This window comes from Vidua chalybeata, chromosome 3, assembly GCF_026979565.1.
Source record: "Vidua chalybeata isolate OUT-0048 chromosome 3, bVidCha1 merged haplotype, whole genome shotgun sequence".
Lineage (NCBI taxonomy): Eukaryota > Metazoa > Chordata > Aves > Passeriformes > Viduidae > Vidua > Vidua chalybeata.
This window is the reverse complement of record NC_071532.1, coordinates 79,878,752-79,896,725: the sequence shown is the minus strand read 5'-3', so window position 1 is coordinate 79,896,725 and position 17,974 is coordinate 79,878,752. Positions and strand designations below refer to the sequence as shown.

Here is a 17,974-nt window from a genome sequence, read left to right as displayed (position 1 = left end):
TGTCGATTTGCAGGTCCATTAGTTTTCTTAAAAATCACTATTATTCTATATTTTAGGACCACTAAAGTTCCCGGTGGGTTTAAGTGTAGTTTTGGCGTTATTTTGGTTTCGGAGTAGGTTTTTGGCTTTTTTTGGTTTTTTTTTTTTTTCTCTAGCTTTGGAGCTCACTCGGTATTTTGTGGCTGCTGTAGTTCCCTCCTCTCCCGAAACACGATCCTGGGTAGGCGGGCGGGGGCAGTGGCCGCCAGCAGCCGGCACGGCACCCCCGCGCTCGAAACCCGCCGGGATTCCCCATCCTGCCGCTGCCCTGAGCGCGCCCATCGTGGAAACCGCGGGGAACGGCGCCCAGCAGCCGCGGCGGGGCAGGCACAAGTTCGGCGCTGCGAGGCGGGGAGCGGAGCGCGGGGCTCTCCCTTGGAGAGGCGGGCGGGACCCGCTCCGCGCCCAGCGAGCCGAGCCGAAGCCCCGCATGGCGCGGCTCCACATGGCGCAGTCCCGCTCGGCGGCAAGGTGAGTCTCCGGCAGCACCACCTGGGCCGGGGGACGAGGGGGACGGGATGCCGAGCAGAGCCTCCCGTGAGCTCCCGGGCGAGCTCCTGGCAGCGGCGGCTGAGCTGGAGCGCGGGGGCGGCGGGCGGGAGCCGGGCGGGGCGCGGGCGGCGGCTCCCCCTGGCCGGGCGGCGCTTGGTTTCTCCTGCCAGCGGAGGCAGGGCCAGGCGCGGCGAGGGTGGGCGCGGAGTTGGCGGCAGGGCTGGGGGCAGTCGGCGGCGAGCTGCGGCGGAGTTTGTTCTGTACGAGGGGCAGGAGGTGAGGGACGGGGTCCGGGACCGGGCTCGGCGCCGCTCCGCCGTGGGTTTGGGGGCGGGAGTTTGTAGCGGAGGGGAAGAGCCCCGGGGCAGGCAGCGCAGGTGGGAAGCCGTGGGACACGGTGGGCGGCGGCGAGTCAGACCCTCCTCTTCCTCTCCGTGCTACGCCGGTGGAGTCGACGGCCGGGTGGGAAGGCGGCGGCGTGAACTGGAAGTGGGCGAAAACTTGTTCCTCCGCGTGGCCGAGGCCACCCGGGAGAGCCGCGTATCGGGGGCGGGGGACGAGACGCGGGTCGAGGGAGGGCGGGTGGGCGCGGGCAAGAGGATCCGCGCCGCCCCGCCGCTGCCGTCTCCCTTTCCTCCCCTGCCGCAGGTCTCGCTGCGGGAAGCGGAGCGGAGCCAGCCCCCGAGGGGCAACGCCTGCCCCCGAAGAAAGGGCTGCCCAGAGCCGGCCCCCGCCTCGCCGCGCCGCCCGGAGCCGGAGGCGCCCGGAGGGAAAAGTTGCGCGCGGGGCCGGGCCGGGCGCGATGCCGGGGCGCGGCGCGCTCCGCCTGGGGCTGCTGCTCTCCGTCCTGCTGGGCTGCGGCTCGGCGCAGCCCGGCGGCTGCCCGGCCCTCTGCGAGTGCTCGGAGCCGGCCAGGACGGTGAAGTGCGTGAACAGGAACCTGACGGCGGTGCCCCCCGACCTGCCGCCCTACGTGCGCAGCCTCTTCATCACCGGCAACCCCCTGACCGACCTGCCGGCCGGCGCCTTCCCCGCCCAGCGCCTGCCCGACCTCGCTTCCCTCAACCTCAGTGGCAACCACCTGCGGACCGTGGAGGCCGGCTCCCTCGCCCTGCCCGCCCTGCGGCAGCTGGACCTCAGCGGCAACGCGCTGGGCTCCTTCAGCCCGCAGGCCTTCGGGGAGGGCGGCAGCCCGCTGGAGGAGCTGGCCCTCCGCGGGGCCCTGCGCAACCACAGCGTCCTGCTCAGCCTGGCCGCCCTGCTGCAGTCCGGGGCCCTGCGCAACCTCAGCCGCCTGGAGCTGGCCGACAACGGGCTGCTGCTGCTGCCCGCCGGCATGTTCACTGCCCTGCCGGCCCTGCGGCAGCTGGACCTCAGCAACAACTCCCTGGTGGGCCTGCGAAATGTCTCTTTTCAGGGACTGGGCCAGCTGCAGAGCCTCAACCTCAGCGACAACTCCCTGGGTGTGCTGTGGAACAGCACCCTGGCCCAGTTCCGCAGCCTGCCCGCGCTCCGGCACATCGTCCTGCGCCGCAACACCTGGGTCTGTGACTGTGCCATCGAGGACCTGGTGGCCTGGCTTAAAGAGAGCGACCAGGTGGAGGGCAAAGACGCCCTGACCTGTGCCTCCCCTGACAAGATGCTGGGCAAAGCCCTGCTGAAGATCAATGGCTCGGACCTGAACTGCTCTGCGCCCATAGACCTGCCTTCCCAGCTACAGACTTCATACGTCTTCCTGGGGATAGTCTTGGCTCTCATTGGGGCCATATTCCTCCTAGTTTTGTACTTGAACCGAAAAGGAATTAAAAAGTGGATGCACAACATCAGAGATGCCTGTAGGGATCACATGGAGGGCTACCACTACAGATATGAGATCAATGCAGACCCCAGGTTAACAAACCTCAGCTCCAACTCGGATGTCTGACAAAATGCCCCGGATGCAGAGCAGTGCAACGTATACCTATGCATGAAAAGTAGACTTATGCTTTACCCTTGTGCTTGCTTCCATCTCCCCTGAAAAGTCTCAGACATGCTTATAACTTGAGGGGGATATGCCTCCCTGTGATGTCAAGTTAATTTTTGTTTTGAGACACTGGACTGCTGAGCATGGCGTTCAGCTGTGTGTAAGAAACAAGCTGCTACTTTTTTTCCTCCTTACCTGTCTGCACTTGTGGGAAATTTTTTTTCAAGATGTCAAAAGAAAAAAAGGATTCTCCCTGATGATCCAAAGCCACCAGAGTTTATAAACGTTTACTGATGCAGATGCCATTCAACAAAAGCTGCCTCAACTTTTTGGGAAAAAAAAAAGTTATGTTCCTCTGTGCCAGTTTTGATCTTGTATATCTGAATTGAGATGCGATGATTACATTTCATAGACTATCTTGAGATTTTAAAAACCAAACAAACTCCTTTTAACAGCTCTTCAGAAGGAAATCGAATAGCAAGCATGCACAAATACAGTATAGTTTTACATGTTAGGAAATTTATGATCTCAGTAAGTCTCTTGCTATTTTGTAGTTATTTTTGATTGCAGTTTACATGACTTGACAGAATTTTTTATACAAACTGCATCTAAACTCCATCTAAACTCAGTCTGAACTGTTAAATTCAATAAACAGTCTTACAAGAACTGTCGTGTTTGCTGTTCAATGAGAAAAGTATGGACATCTAAGAATGTGAATAGCTCTATAGTCTCTGAAGTAATAGCCCCGCAGTAGAAATAGGAATAAAAGTTTATATGAATGTGTAGCTTAGAGCCATAAATGTTTGACAATTTTGTGATACATGCTAGGAGAATTACACTGAGCTTAATTACACTGAGATTAAGCGACAGGAGCAGTTTCACTTGGCACAAACCCCTCGGACTGCTCTCTGAAAGCACCTGCATAATGTCAAGACAGATGCTAGGGTCCATTTTCCTGGGAAGGTACAAGCTAATAGGATTTTCATAAGGTCTTCTCTACCAAATTAAAAAAAAAAACAACCAAATTAAATTGTGGAGTACGTAAGTTAAAGAAAATTTTACTTGAATGGAATGGCTTATTATAAAAAACCATACTTATGTGTCCTGAACTAAATTAAATGCAGCTCAGTCGTGCGGTCAGGAAGCTCTAGGCTTGTGCATCACTACAGCATTTATTAGATTGCTGTTTCCTTTTTAAGGTCTTGGTACCTGTGAAGTTCTTTAGTGATCTACATCCAGTAACTTGATGGAACTTTACATTTACCTTAATGCATTTAACAGGTGCACTTCAGTATGATATGTTGCTTGCTACTTGCTTGGGAATGCATTTTCTTGTAAATAGATAAAGCATGCAAAAGAACCCTTCAGAATGCCTAATTTAAGATGCAACTCTGACCACATATAGCTGTGGCCGCCAATAACTAGTGCACTTTTTCTAATACATTTATGGTTTCTCAATTTAAAAAAATACACCAGCTGTAAAAGTGTGATGTGACTTGATATATATCAGTTTATCTGTGGAGCTTTTTCCATGGTCACTGTTACTTGAAGCTCTTGAGCATCTCTCAAATTTTACGAAATGCTGGCTAATTCCTTTTGCTTTCAGAAGTGACAGTTTTCTCATAGATGTATACATTTCGTAAGAGCTCAAATATAAAATAGTGTTTAAAGTATCAGAAGAAATATAATCTATTTTGGGCATCAGTATTATTCAAAAGTGTTTTTCATCTTGAGATTTCAGACAAAGCAAGTAGCACAACTTGCTTTTGATTAATTTTCTACTGCTTTAAATTGGATTTGTTTAACAGCAGTGATTTTTTTTTATGTACTTATGTGCATTTACCCTTGAAAGTAAAAAAAAGAATGGATATTCAGTACAACTATTCTTTTGTAAATCAGCATATTTTGCAATTAATGTGAAATAAGTGATAGCATATTTCTCCTGCTGTAATTTAAATGTATGAGCAATATCTGGTTAACGGCATATGAATTAAATTTGTGGATTCTTATAAAGCAGGCTGCCCATCTGAATATTAGCTGCCCATATTTTAAGTATAGTGTGAAAACCCCCGTGTGAAGAACTATTACTGTTGCCACTATGCAAACCCTTCATACTTGGTATACATCAGATAGGTTATGTAAGAAGCTAGAATTTACAGTAGCTACGCAGTGTGCTTTGTTGTATCCGTTATTCTGGAGAGTATCAATTTACACTTACCTGTACAGTGCCAAGAGGAGTAGAGCATCATCCTTGCTTAGGATGCTCCTGTAATATAATAGATAAAATACGTGCAAACCAAGCCATTTCTTGGGCAATTTCCTGAGTTTTGTTAACAGATTCTTTAAAGTAACTACAGTAAAAGCAATTATCCGTGATGTGTTAATGTAACGGCCGTGCATTTGTAGAGCTGTGTAAGGACAGGCAACGACTTTAATTCCAGTCTCTCACCAATGAGTGAGTATAGTGGGCAAGTGTAACTGTTGTTACTGTTACTACACATATTATTCTAAAGATTATTATTACTCTTATTTTTGTATCTTAGTCAATGTAATAGAAAATTATTAGAGATCTGGTGACAGCTCCTTTAAAATAATTTTTGTCATTTTCTTACTTTGTGTATTTATTAGGATGTAACATTTAGCATGTGTCAGTGTTGTGTTGGATGATGTTCCCCTACAGTGTTTGACCAACAGTGAATGCTTTGGTGTTTTGTACAATGCATTATTTGATCTTAAATTCCCTTCCATAAACAGTGCTTGGAATTTGTTTTTCTTTTCTTTTACAAAATAATTAACAGTGGTACTCAGAAGACACATAAAAGTAGCTCCCACACTACTTCAGAACGTGGTAAAAAAATGAAACACTTTAAAAAAATTCGTTTCAATGTTCTTCTGAAGCACATTTTATAATCCTACTCTGCTTTGACACCTGAGATTCCAATTGACTACTTCCAATTGACTATTTCCAAAGCAGCTTATTCATTCATTCTTCAATAAAACACATGTAGTTCTAAATGCCTCTAAAATATGTTGTGTATACATAAATCCTCTAAGTTCTGCATGACATAGTTGTCACTGAAAAACATCCAGACTAAAGCAGTGGGTAAATCTTCATGAAAGGCTGCACAGCTAAGCAGAAAGGGTCGTTTTTCCAAGGATTAGCTGATTTGTTAAAAGTAGTTTTAGTTGTAATAATCTTATAATTTTCTTAGAAAAATAGCACAAGGAATTGACATAGTTTTAATGTATTTTATTAAAACACTTTGGATAAGTGATGTTGCCAGGTAAAAAAATTCCCCAAATCCTCCTTTAACCAAGGTAGTTTTAAATTAGTTAATTTTTATTAGATAATTTTTATTTTGCCAAGGCATAATATTACCAGTAATTCTGACATCCAGAAAGTGGTTTGAAGTTTTGCAACAACTGCTTTAAATCTTTTCATTCAGGGTAATTTACTTTTTAAGCACTAGTGACAGTCCCCAGTGACATGGCAGCAAGCAGAGCAGTCTGTTCAGACCCACATTCTGTTGTTGACTGAGATGTCACTGAAAACAGGCATGGCAAATTATTCAAAATATGACTGCACTAGGTTCCCAACTCTCATTATTCTTCTAGCATTTTCCCTGTGGTATACTCCAATCTTTCTGCATCTGTATAATTTCTTTTTTGCCTCATTTTCTCAAGAAATCCATTAAAAAGAGTATCATGAATCTGCACAGGTAGAGAAATCAGTCTGACTGCAACAATATTTTGAGGTTTAGCATCTTTATTTCTCTTTAAGCCTTAATGTGGAAAAGAGCCTTTGTCAAAGTGGACAGAATGAAAATTTGATACACACTTTTTCTTTCTCTTTAGCAGCTGAATGTTCAAGAAGAACCATTCATTCTCAACATATGATGAAGGAAAATAGCATTTGGTAAGAAAAATGTTTTGGTTTCAAGCTTCCAAATGACATTTATATTCTATGAGAGAAAGTGGAAGGGAGAAACTTGCAAAGGAAAGAGAGGCTTGTAAAAGAAACCCCTCTTCATAATGGGTCAGCACTGGAAGTCACAATGCTATGGCAGGGACAATTCCTGATTGAATCTGTCCGTTATGTTCTGGTCATTTTTATAGGCACAGCTCTAATTTCTTCCTCTTGCTATAAATAGAAACATTTTGTTAACAAGTGGTGTCCCATCTTACAATATTGGCAGTGCAGGTGTTTCCACTGTGAGTTTTTTTGTGGAATATAATAGAAAATTGAATTTAATTCAGTACCTGCTGATTTAATAATGACCAGATCAGGCTCATAACTTAATAATCCCTTTTTTTTTTTTGCAAATATGCTGCTTACAAGGGGAAAAGACCTTGGCTTGAAATCAAACAATAAAAGCCCAATAAAAAAAAACAGGGGAGATAGAAAGCAGAACATTTGGAGAGTGCAGCATTTATCAGATACTTCACTCAGAAAACAGATAAACCACGTGGGAGCTGAGGGTTCTATGGTGATACAGAAGTGTACTCTGTTAGCTTCCCAAGTCAATACAGCAGTAGCAGAAAAGTGATGCTTTATACCAACATAATAAACCTAACAGCACTTCTCTCCCGTTGAAAAAAAAACCCTACCAAGCCTTCAGAAGGAAGAATACAGGTTTGCAGTGTAAGTATGTCCTTAAAAAGGACTTTCACTTTCTCAACTGTGTTACAATTTATGTGTTGTCACATCCTTGGAAAACCTTGCTGTGCCAGAAGTCATCTGTTGCGTAGGCAAAGCTTGAAATCAGTCTTCGCATTCCCAATGTTAGCCTAAATAGAAAAAGCAAACTATTAAGGAAATTAAACCAGTACTTTAGACAGCATATCTGTGGTATAGTTAATAATTTAATATTTGCAATTGCTTACATGTTTCAAAGTATTCACTAGATAGCTTTTCCTATCTGATGATAGACTAACAGAATAACAGATTTGTGTTTCTAGTAATTATGCATGAAAGCATCTGAATAAATTAGCAATATTTCAGTACATACGGTGATGAAAGCGCTAGAAGTCTTGTGTTCTAGAATGTTTCACTGTTACAGAAATTTTAGATGTGCAAGAAACAGCTGTAACTTTTTCTGATTGAAGTTTGGTTTCCTAATCAAAAAATATTCTTGAGGAAAACTCCAATAAAATATTTACCAGATTGCTTATAAAATGTTATATGTTCATTCTGTTTATTTTATTGCTATAAATCCTTACAGATATTGGGGTCTTTACTGAAAGTGTAGTTCTATTCCTTTTAGCCCAAATTGATGGTTGAGCTATGAATTTGCATGATAGAATAGTGAAAAAGCAAGGTCTATATAGTTGGTCTGATTTATTTACTTAGAAAGAAACTTGGCCAGTAAATATAAGAGATTGTGTTTCAATTGTTCTTGTTATTTCAAACCTAATTTGATAAATTTTTTTGGTTATAATATATGTGGTATTAATTTTCAAGCTAGGTGCCAATTCTAAATTTAACAGTAATGTATTTTTATCTTTTTCATTACCAGATCAGACTGTGTTTTAAAGTCTTCAAATACATATTTGCATACTGAAATATAAAGGCACTATTATTACTGATGGAACTATTAAGGAAAAATGCTGCCGAAACAGAGAAAACAGATGAAAACCAGAGGGGTACAAAAAAAGCATTCAGTTGACAAACTTTTATTCCTGTAACTTCTTTTAATGAATTTTTTTATATTGTAACCTCATGGAAATGAAAGGGAAGAACAGCAGTTTATCTTCTCATAGATAGCTAATACAAATGTCCACAATTTTGTTAGGTAGGAACAATTTTTTGGGGTTGTCCCAGGAACATAGCTGATAAGTTAGTTTTGTGTCTAAATTGCTTGCTGTCATTGTTTTTTACTCGTTCTTAGAACAGCTAACACAGAAGGATGTTTGGCTTTACACATGGTAGATTGATCTGTCCTAAGTTTTGTCACAGAACTGAACTGTTTTAGTATCTGGCCACAGTCTGCTTCAGGTATTCCATTTGTTCCAGTAGAAATTCCCTTCTGTGCCATAGCCCAGGGTAGCTTTGTGTGATGTCATGGGCATGTATACAATAAATGTATACAACATATATAATACATTTGACTCCTTTGTCAAATGGACATTATCAAAAGTCCAATAGACATTTCAACATAATTTACTGTATATTTCATCAAGTAATGGTAGTAAAATAGCAAAATAAGAAAAAATAACATTTATTGCCAGAATGCTGTAAGCCATCATGAACTGACAACACATTAGAGCATTTGAGTAATTTAAGCTGCTTCTGAAGATGGAAAAAGAAAAAGAAGAAGCTATTGCATTAACAGTTTTATTCTTCAGGTAGGTGTCTTCATTAATTCTCATTAACAGCTCTTGAACAAGGAATAACTGAATCCTACAGATAGTTACACATTTAAATATATTTCAGTCAGGGGTTTTACCCCACTGATTTTCTAGTTCCATCTTTGCAGAGGTGGGTGCTTAGTTAGCCTGGAGGGGACTAAGAACTCTTAAACATCAGAAGACAAGAATTTTTATTTTATATGTACACAGAAGCATTTTGCATACACACACATACATGTATAAATACATTTATATAATGCAAAGCTAGAGAGGACAGAAGAGGAGTAGAATCCAAGGCACACCATCTCTCCTGTCCAACATTCTGTTGGCTAGCTTAGGTTTTTTTTTTTTTTTTTCACAGATTGGAAAGGAGACCTAAATGCCTAAAGGGAGTGGCTATGCCTTTGAGAAGCACATAAGACATGATTCATGTTCCTGCACACCTACTGTGACCTTTAGCAGCAAGTTAACAGAAACTGGTGCTGAGTGGTCAAGATTTTCCAAAGTCTGGAGTACTGCTCTCAAAGTAGCTTAAAGGGGCTTCATTTTCAAACATTCTTGAATACCATTTGCAAAATTACACTTGTTTTCTTTTTAAGGTAAATTGAACAAAATGCAGAAAAAAACAATTTTCAACGTGAAAAGGTGTATGTCTGGTATACACTTGAGAGAAAATATAAATACTTGTAAGAACTCCTGAAATTCCCCAGTCTTTGTTCTCTCTGTAATTTCTCAAATTGAGATCTCTGTAACACCACCTACCAGAATATCTTTCCTCTTCTCTAGCTTATTTAATCATCCCTAATCCAGGTTACTTTTATCCTTCACCTTTGTGACCAAACTTGATTGCTTCACATTAGTAAGCAAAGGTAGAATTCCTAGAAACAAGTCATGCATAAAATCAAATACTCAATAATTATCACCAGGCAGATTATTATTAAGGTTATATTTGTTGCCAGTCTTTCAGTTAGGTTTTCCCTTTTGCTGTTTGTCCCTTTATGTTTAGCTTCTCAACATACTAAAAAGTTCTGTGGTAGCCCAGAGGAACTTTCTGATTCCGATTTCCAGTAATGAACAAGAAGATCTTATTTTGAGACGATAGTCTTGAAAAAAACTTGCAGAAAGAGTACTTGAACTTTTCTGACAGGATAGTAAAATGTCATTGAAAACAGCTCTGCTAACATATTCTTCATTTGTCAGAAATGCTATATGTGCAGAAAGGGCTGGAATGCTGAATTTGTGATAGTGATGTAGATGCTGTTTAACGAGCCCGTGAGGTTTCTGTTACAATAGCTTGTGGTACCTCTGCTCCGATTTCTCCTCCCTACAGCTCCACACACACTCTGATGTGCTCGAACAGGACCCAGATGAGTTTAGGTCATGCATTCAGCAGATTGTGGTAGTTTGTTTATATTATTAATCATATGTGAAGTCCCTTTATTTTCAAGCATATAAAGAAATATAATCTAGTACTTGGAATATTTAACATAGAAAAAACTAGCTGGCATATGCCTGGTTTCATAACTTATCTGTAAATACAAAAAAAAAAAAAAATGCTCTGAATTTGAGTTTGCGAGGAACAGATGTCTTTCAGCAAGCTCGAGTGTAAATTCAGCAGGATTTCCAATTTAATCCAGGAGATGATGACACAGAAATTTATTGCAAGCAGAGAAATAATTCGTTCTTCATCACAGTTATGCGGACTATGCCTTTTTCACAAAGCAGTGCAAGGTGGTTTTTTTCTCCTAGGTTTCCAGGGAGACAATCACAATCCAGTAGGGGTTACTGTTGTTCTTAATAAAGCTCTCTAGATTTTGTAGTTTTAGCAGTTTTTCTGATCAAAATCACGGAGATAGCAGATAGGATTTGATAAATGACACTGAGTAATGTGAATTGAAGTGACCTATTTCAAACACACACAGATGATGCAGTGGTGCACCAGCTTAGAGTGGATGGTACTAGTGCTTTCACCAGCTAGAATCATTTTAACTGGCAGGAAAGGACTCAAAGCTGAGTATTAGTCACTGTAGAGAGCTATACAAACTATGCTTAGCATTTAGCAGTTGATGTGGAATATAGTATATCCAAAAGGGGTCTTATACAGGTGTGAAGCACCATATCCAATTCTAGGGTTTTTTGTATACAAGTTATATACTAATTCACAACCTGCATGTCTGCCCTGTGGTTTAGAAGGAAAATTGAAGTAAACAAGAACTGGTTGATGTAAATCAAATTAATAGGCAAAAATCTCATCTCTCAAAATAATTATAGTAGTGATCTTATTGTTGATGAGAATTCAAGAAGTATATTCACAGAAATATATTTGCCTCACATATTTATTTATTGTTATACATTCAACAGTGAAAACACATAAATTTGCAGAGGGTATATTCAGTACAAGGAGATCAATGGATAGTACATCAGTGCTACTGAGATCCCTCCCAATTTTGTTTTCCATTATTCTGCCATGTGAAAGGAAGAAGTAGAAAAGGGAAAACCTTTGACGGAACAAACTGTTTAAGAAAGGAAGGTGGTAGAGCCGAAATTCTCCTGTAATGACTGTCCTTTTTATACTTACTGGCAGCAATAGTGATATAGTAGTAGAAGATAGTATGGTTTCTTTCATAAGTTTAAGGTTATTTAGGTTTATTCAGGGTTTTGTGTTGTTGGAGCCAGAGCTAATTCATGCATTAACATTTAATCTAGGTCACCAGAAAGTACCAATGCCAGAATGTGCTATACATTTTTTCCCGTAGTTTTTACACAGCACTCTGTGCCTTCCAGTAATGCATGAAGTGCTTGTTGTTCTCTCCTTCCCTCCCAAGGGAAGTGTGTACACTGGCTGAAGGATACTGTATGCACTGTCTTGCCTTATGTTTCTGAGACAAGGCATAAGCAAAGTAAAGCATCTTGCACATAAAGGTGGATTTGCTTTATGATATTCCCTAATTCCCTTTGCAAAGCTCCTTTGCAAGTACGAGTAAGTTCCTTTGCAAAGCCTGCTGCTTGGAGAAAGTTTTGCCTCCCATGCAATAAGCCTTTTGCCTGCTTTAGAAGAAAATGTTAGGGACATTCTTCTCCTCTTTAATTTAGTCCTAGAAGTTCATCTTTCTAAAGGAATGTGATAAATACTCTTAAAAATTACATTTTGCATCAGGAAATAGATCAGCTGTGCATAAATTCAGTACCATGATGGAACCCGCAGGAAAATGATTGCTTAGAAACAGTGAAAAAAATGAGTAAAGATCCTACCAATTAAACAAGTTTTTAAAGTACGTCATAATAAATAAGCTCCCTCCCTAAGGATCCTGCAAAGTTCTCAAATATGGGCATCATAGTACCCTGTGAACTCTCCTCTCTCCCCTTCCCTTTCTCTCTCCCCTCTTCTTCCTCTTTCTTTTCTCCTCTCTTCTCTCTCTCTCCTCTCCTGTAGCCTGTTTTGTTCTGACTGAGCAGTGTCCAACCATCCAGCTAAAAGAACATGAATGTCATCTTCTTACCTTTCTGATAAACAATATTTGCAGCTCACAGTTGGTTTTAATGTCTTGTCTACATCAGCCAAAATTTAGTATGTGCTGATCTGAGCTTTGCAATAGAGTGAAGAATGCAAGATAAATTGGTAATGCACAATCATCTTGGTCAGCTTGTGAATTGCTCTTACTAGCTTTAAAGGATGAGGGGAAACATGTCCATACCATTTTGCTCTTCATATCTTCACCTCATAATGACACAAATAATAAAATACATTTTTTGCATTTTCAATATTTTTATGTACGTGCATTTATATATATATATGCATGCACGTTTACATAGTACATTTTAGAATTCTTGTAAATTTGGTATTTACAAAAACACATGTTTCTTATATACAGGCCATGCTATTTTTGCTGGAAAACAATATTTCAGTTTTATCTCATGTGCAGGCCTTTGCAAATAATGCTAATTGAAAGCTATTTATATTTTGTTCACTTTTTTAGATAAAAGAAATAGAATCTACTAGTTTAGAACTAATTATTGCAGTAAGCTTTGCAATAAACACTTTTGATAACAGGAATGATGGTTCAGGCTAGCATGGCAATTTTTAGCATCTATTAAGTCTTCTGAGTAGCTTAGAATTCTGTAACTTGTAAAACAGTCAGACAGAAGCCTATCCTGGGTGAACAGTTTAGCACAAAATACTCCCTTGACTTCACTTTGTTTTTATTGCTCCTTCAGCATGAGGATGCTGCCAATATTTTGACACTTTTTTTCTCCTTAAAATCTGCATCTCTCTGTCGGTATGCCTTCAGAGAAAAAGAGCAAGGGACTGGGATATTCTTGAATTTCCTTGTCAAAACACCGACAGGATAATTACCAAGAGATGATACAATTTGTCAGCGGGAGAGTGGGTGTTTGTGCATTGTGAGAGAGTGTCAGTATGGCAGGTACATTGGGCAGGTGTCACATCCTGCTTCTCTAACGTGAAAGGGCCTCCATCTTCAAATGCAGTAGGGGAGCGAGGGCACTTCTGTGAAAGGTGGCATAAGATCAAGTGTTGCTTTTGTCCTGGATTGCCCATTTTCTGGGCTCTAGAGGAGAGAGGCTTTCCCATTATAGCAACACCTCACAGGTCTCCAGACCCACTGCAGTGAAGGAGGTTGTGTGGGGCATCACGCAACAGCTCTTTGGTCTTCTTGCATCTGGTCTCTCTACACTGCCAGTGATCCTTTTGTGGCCAGTTATTCTGGCTTGGTGGCTGTTTTGTACTGGCAAAGAGACATAAACCAAGCTGATTACAGAGGAGGACTAGACCTCCATCCTTATTCCAAAATCACAAAAATGTGTGATCCACAGTGTGACCTGGGGCACTCCAACACGGAGAAAAGGAGATTCAAGCTCTGGGGATAAATTGTTCTTGGCAGAGATAATTTAGATTTGCTTGTGGAGGCAGAGTTCTAGCAGTGACAGGAAAAATGTTCTAAGGTGTAATTTGTGCTAGGTACTCAGGCAGCTCTCTTTGGCCCATCAGTTGCCAGTTTCCCATTAGCACAAACTAATAACAGAGAGGGCTGCCTTTGAAAAAGGGAAGGAAAAGACAGGGTACTTACCCTGACTTCATTTGAAACTTTATTTTTACTAGTGCATAATACAAAGCAGAACTTGTGATAATGCTAAAATGAGGAGTTTGTGGAGATCAAATTTATGACTCAACAATAAAGTATTTTAAAGGAGGGATAGGTAAGTGTTCTGCCTACATTAGGAAAAATATTTTTAGAAACATGCCATCCGAGAATCATAGAATCACTAAGGTTGGAAAAGACCTCCAAGGTCATTGAGTCCAGCTTTTGACCAAACACCACCATGCCAACTAAACCATGGCACTGAGACCCATGTCCAGTTATATCCTGAATACTTCCAGGGATGGTGACTCTACAACTTCCCTGGGCAGTGCATTCCAATTCTTGACAACACTTGCAGTGAAGAAATTCTTCCTCATGTCCAACCTGAATCTGCCCTAGTGTTATGGCTTGAGGCCATTTCCTCTTGTCCTGTTGCTGTTTGCCTGGGAGAAGAGGCTGACCTCCACCTGACTACACCCTCCTTTCAGAGGGTTAAACAGAATGATAAGGTCACCCATGAACCTTCTGTTCTCCAGGCTAGACACACCCAGCTCCCTCAGCCACTCTTCATCGGATATGCACTCCAGGCCCTTCTCCAGCTCTGTTGTGCTTCTCTGAACTTCAGCACCTCAGTGTCCTTCTTGTAGTAAAGGAGCTCAGAACTGGACACAGCACTCAAGGTGTGGCCTCAGCAGTGCTGAGTACAGGGGGACAATCACTGTCCTGGTCCTGCTGGCTACACTATTGCTGATACAAGCCAGGATGCCATTGGCTTTCTTGGCCACCTGGGGACATTTTTTCAGTGAACTTTTTGGAGGAGGGAGTAGCTCTGTTCTGTGTTTCCATGTTGCATGGGTACCCTGGGTCGCTACTTTCTGTCAGGAGAATCCAAATGCTACAAATGGTAATGCTGTGTAGATAACTTCCTTTCTTAGTTCTCCAATAACACTCACTGCTTTAACATCACCAGTTCTTTTGAAATAGTGTAACAAATCCCCCAAATGCCAAAGCCTCCTCATTCAAAATTTACCATGGACTAAATACTACCTTTGGGGAAAAAGTACTTAACATGATAAGAGGGCTTTGATATTTTTGTATGAGGAAATTTGAGACAGGTCTAAAAATTCTTAAAACAGATAAACACTGCATTCTAAACTGGGGGAAAGCCTCCAATGTAATGCAGAGATTCCCGAGTTGGTACATTGCTTTGTGTATGAGAATTCTAGCTGTGATAATACAGAACTCTTTGCAAGAGATTTTTTTCTGCCAGAGAGACTGCCTCTTTCAAGGCTACAGCAACAACAGCAGAAAGATACCTTCTTTTTTGCCATAACAATTTTTTAAAAGAATATTGAAAAATTAACACAGGACAGATCTCTTACACAAAAACAATTGAAAAGGGATGTCCTATTTAGTGAACAAGAATTAGGTTGTGAAAACCTGCCATGAAAGAGGATGAAATCATCTCAGATGATTTAGATTTTACCAGGAGCAGGTTTTCTGCTGGAATCCATGCTGCTGTGAATATCATCAGTGCCTGCCCAGGGCTCCTTGTCAAAGCCCAGCCAGTCCATGCCATCTTTTCTGGGGACAGCCAGGTGTGCCCAGTCCCTCAGCACAGCACCTGTGCTCATAGCAAATTCCCTGTCTAGGAGGACAGCTGTGAACCCTATCATGAGCTTTCTTTTATGAATAAATTGATAAAAAGGTCTGTGCAAGAGAATTTGCAGAAACCTCTGAGGGATGCTCTGGCCCAGTCAGTCGTAAGGACTGTGGCTAGTTTGCTTTGAAGTGTTTGTATCAAAGTAACGTAAACACTGCGCTGCTTCTCTTTCATTTATTTTCTTTCACATGCTTCCAAATGTGCTAATTTTATGCAAAGATGTCTGTTAGCTGTAACAAATATTTTTCCTCTGCTGAAACTGAGCTCTTTTGAGCACACAGCAGCCCTTGTAAGCAGGCATTTCAGGAAGGCAGGTGCTCAGCTGCTCCATTCCTCTGTTTTTTTCCAGCTGGCCACCTTACATTACCCTTCCCAAAAAAGCTGAACTTCCCAAGGTCTGAGTCTGTGTATGGAGATGTAATTAATCAGCTTCAGTGGGAGCTGCATGTGTAGTATCTGAAAGTAGCTGAGAGCTCAGTAATGTGTATCCAGTACCTCAAGCAGGTGATTTCTCTGAACGAACTATTTATATTCCTGGCCAGCAAAATAAGCATGTCCTGAATTTCTGAGCAACTCATTCACAAAGTAATGCATTGTTTTTACAAGGAAAAGAGCCTTAACACACTGCAGCAGGAGGTAGAGGATAGTTTTCCCACGTGTTTTGTGTCTTGTAAATTTTGACTCCGCTCCAAAGGAAAACAAGTAGATGTACTTTCTTTGGACACTGTGCCTCTGGTTCCTTGAAATAGCTCTGCTACATTCTGCTTCTGATCATGTTGCATCAATGATGCTTTTTAATTCATGACTGAAGAGAAGGGCTTGGAGAGGCAGGTGATTGACTTATATTTGTTCTGAGAGCAGATTGTGATTTGTCTCATAATTTTTCTAACTCATGTCTAGAAAATATGTTTAATACAAAGAGCTGCTAAACCAAATAGTTATTACTTTATTAGTAAAATGAGACTAGTACACTTCTCTTATGATGTGATTTATGTCAAATTTTTAGACTTTTATATCACCTAAAGGCCCTGGTAAATCCCAAGACTTATCTTGTACTGTTGATTAATATCCTTAAAAATTCCATCACCAAAGTTAATATGATTTGCTCATCAAATTATGACACAAATTTACTTTCCATATATATTTCACATTTATATGCCAGATATATGTAATTATACATACAACCCTTTAGGAAAGACTGAAATAGTTCTAGAACATTGTGACTTAGAGAACATGTAATGCAGTTTGCAGTTATTTTACCTACTGGCTCAGGAAACAGGCAAACTAATTCAAGCAACGACAAGCCCCTGCTTGCCAAGCTGTTCCCTTGGGCAATTCCTTTCTGTGACTGGACTTTTCCCCCAGATTTGCTCCTGTAGTCACACCTTTTTGCTGTCTTTTGAAGGAAGTGGCTGAACACTCAAGCAGGAGGTCTGTGGCACAGGATCTTGTTGAGCAGGGGTGAAAAGAGGAAAGGTTGGAGAATGCTCACAGGTTTCTAAGGTCATGGAGACATCAGCTTCCTAAATGTCTGAAGGCAAATAACTTTGCCTGGTCCATGTGCAGATCTGCCAGTTAAAACCATGAGGTAGATAGTGATTGTGTTGTGATGGTATCCAGTCACAGTATGGCTCTATGTGCCCTCCATGGCTTGGAGAGACAAGAATTGTCCCTTCTGGAAAGTACCTTCAGGTAAGAACTTCTTCGTCATGCAGAGAGGGAAGTGTCTGGTGCAGTCCACTATCCCCAGTGAGCTGCTAGATCATACACTCCATAGCTTCCTGTCAGCTGGGACCTCTCCAGATTTCCAAGACTGCTCAGAAATCATTGAGAGAGCCTTTAGGATGGCATCAGCCAGCTCTTCGAAGATTCTTGGATGAATCCTATAGATTGGCAAGGATCTAGCTGGGGCAGCAGATCCCACACAGTTTCAGGTTCAGCTGTTAGCTGATCATTCTCGCAGTCGTGAACCTCCAGCTCAGGGCACTGAGATCCTCTGGGTCCATCATCCAGGTTGAGGACAGAGGCAAAGAATGCATTAAACACCTGTGTCTGGGCTTGTGGGGTGACCATCCTTACTCTGTGATGAGCTGATGTTATTTTTACACTGCCTGTTGCCATTAATATATTTGAAAAATCTCTTTTATTTCCCCCTACAGTTCTGGTCAGCTTCAACTCCAGTTGAGCTTTGGCAATCAGCACAATTTTCAGTGTAGTTATGCCGTAATGCTAAAGTTGGCCTTCTTCATTAAAATGATCACACCAGTTCTACATTGTTTATTATCCAAGAAAAGATGTTTTTACGAAGCAGTAAAACAGTACTTCATGCTGTAAAATACAGTCCATTATAATGCATTCTCATTGAGTTTT

At 41.6% G+C, this 17,974-nt stretch overlaps 1 protein-coding gene across 1 annotated transcript; it reads left to right on the top strand.

Annotated features, from left to right (window-relative positions):
• Positions 1–738: 738 nt before the first annotated feature.
• On the top strand, positions 739–5,257 carry TPBG (trophoblast glycoprotein). The gene is made up of 2 exons (XM_053937163.1): positions 739–807; positions 1,180–5,257. The coding sequence occupies exon 2, from the start codon at positions 1,334–1,336 to the stop codon at positions 2,453–2,455; it is 1,122 nt and encodes a 373-aa protein (XP_053793138.1). The 5' UTR covers positions 739–807; positions 1,180–1,333; the 3' UTR covers positions 2,456–5,257.
• The last annotated feature ends 12,717 nt before the right edge of the window (positions 5,258–17,974 follow it).

Excerpts from the sequence above, each read along its gene's own strand:
- TPBG (XM_053937163.1), top strand. The coding sequence starts at position 1,334 with ATGCCGGGGCGCGGCGCGCTCCGCCTGGGGCTGCTGCTCTCCGTCCTG.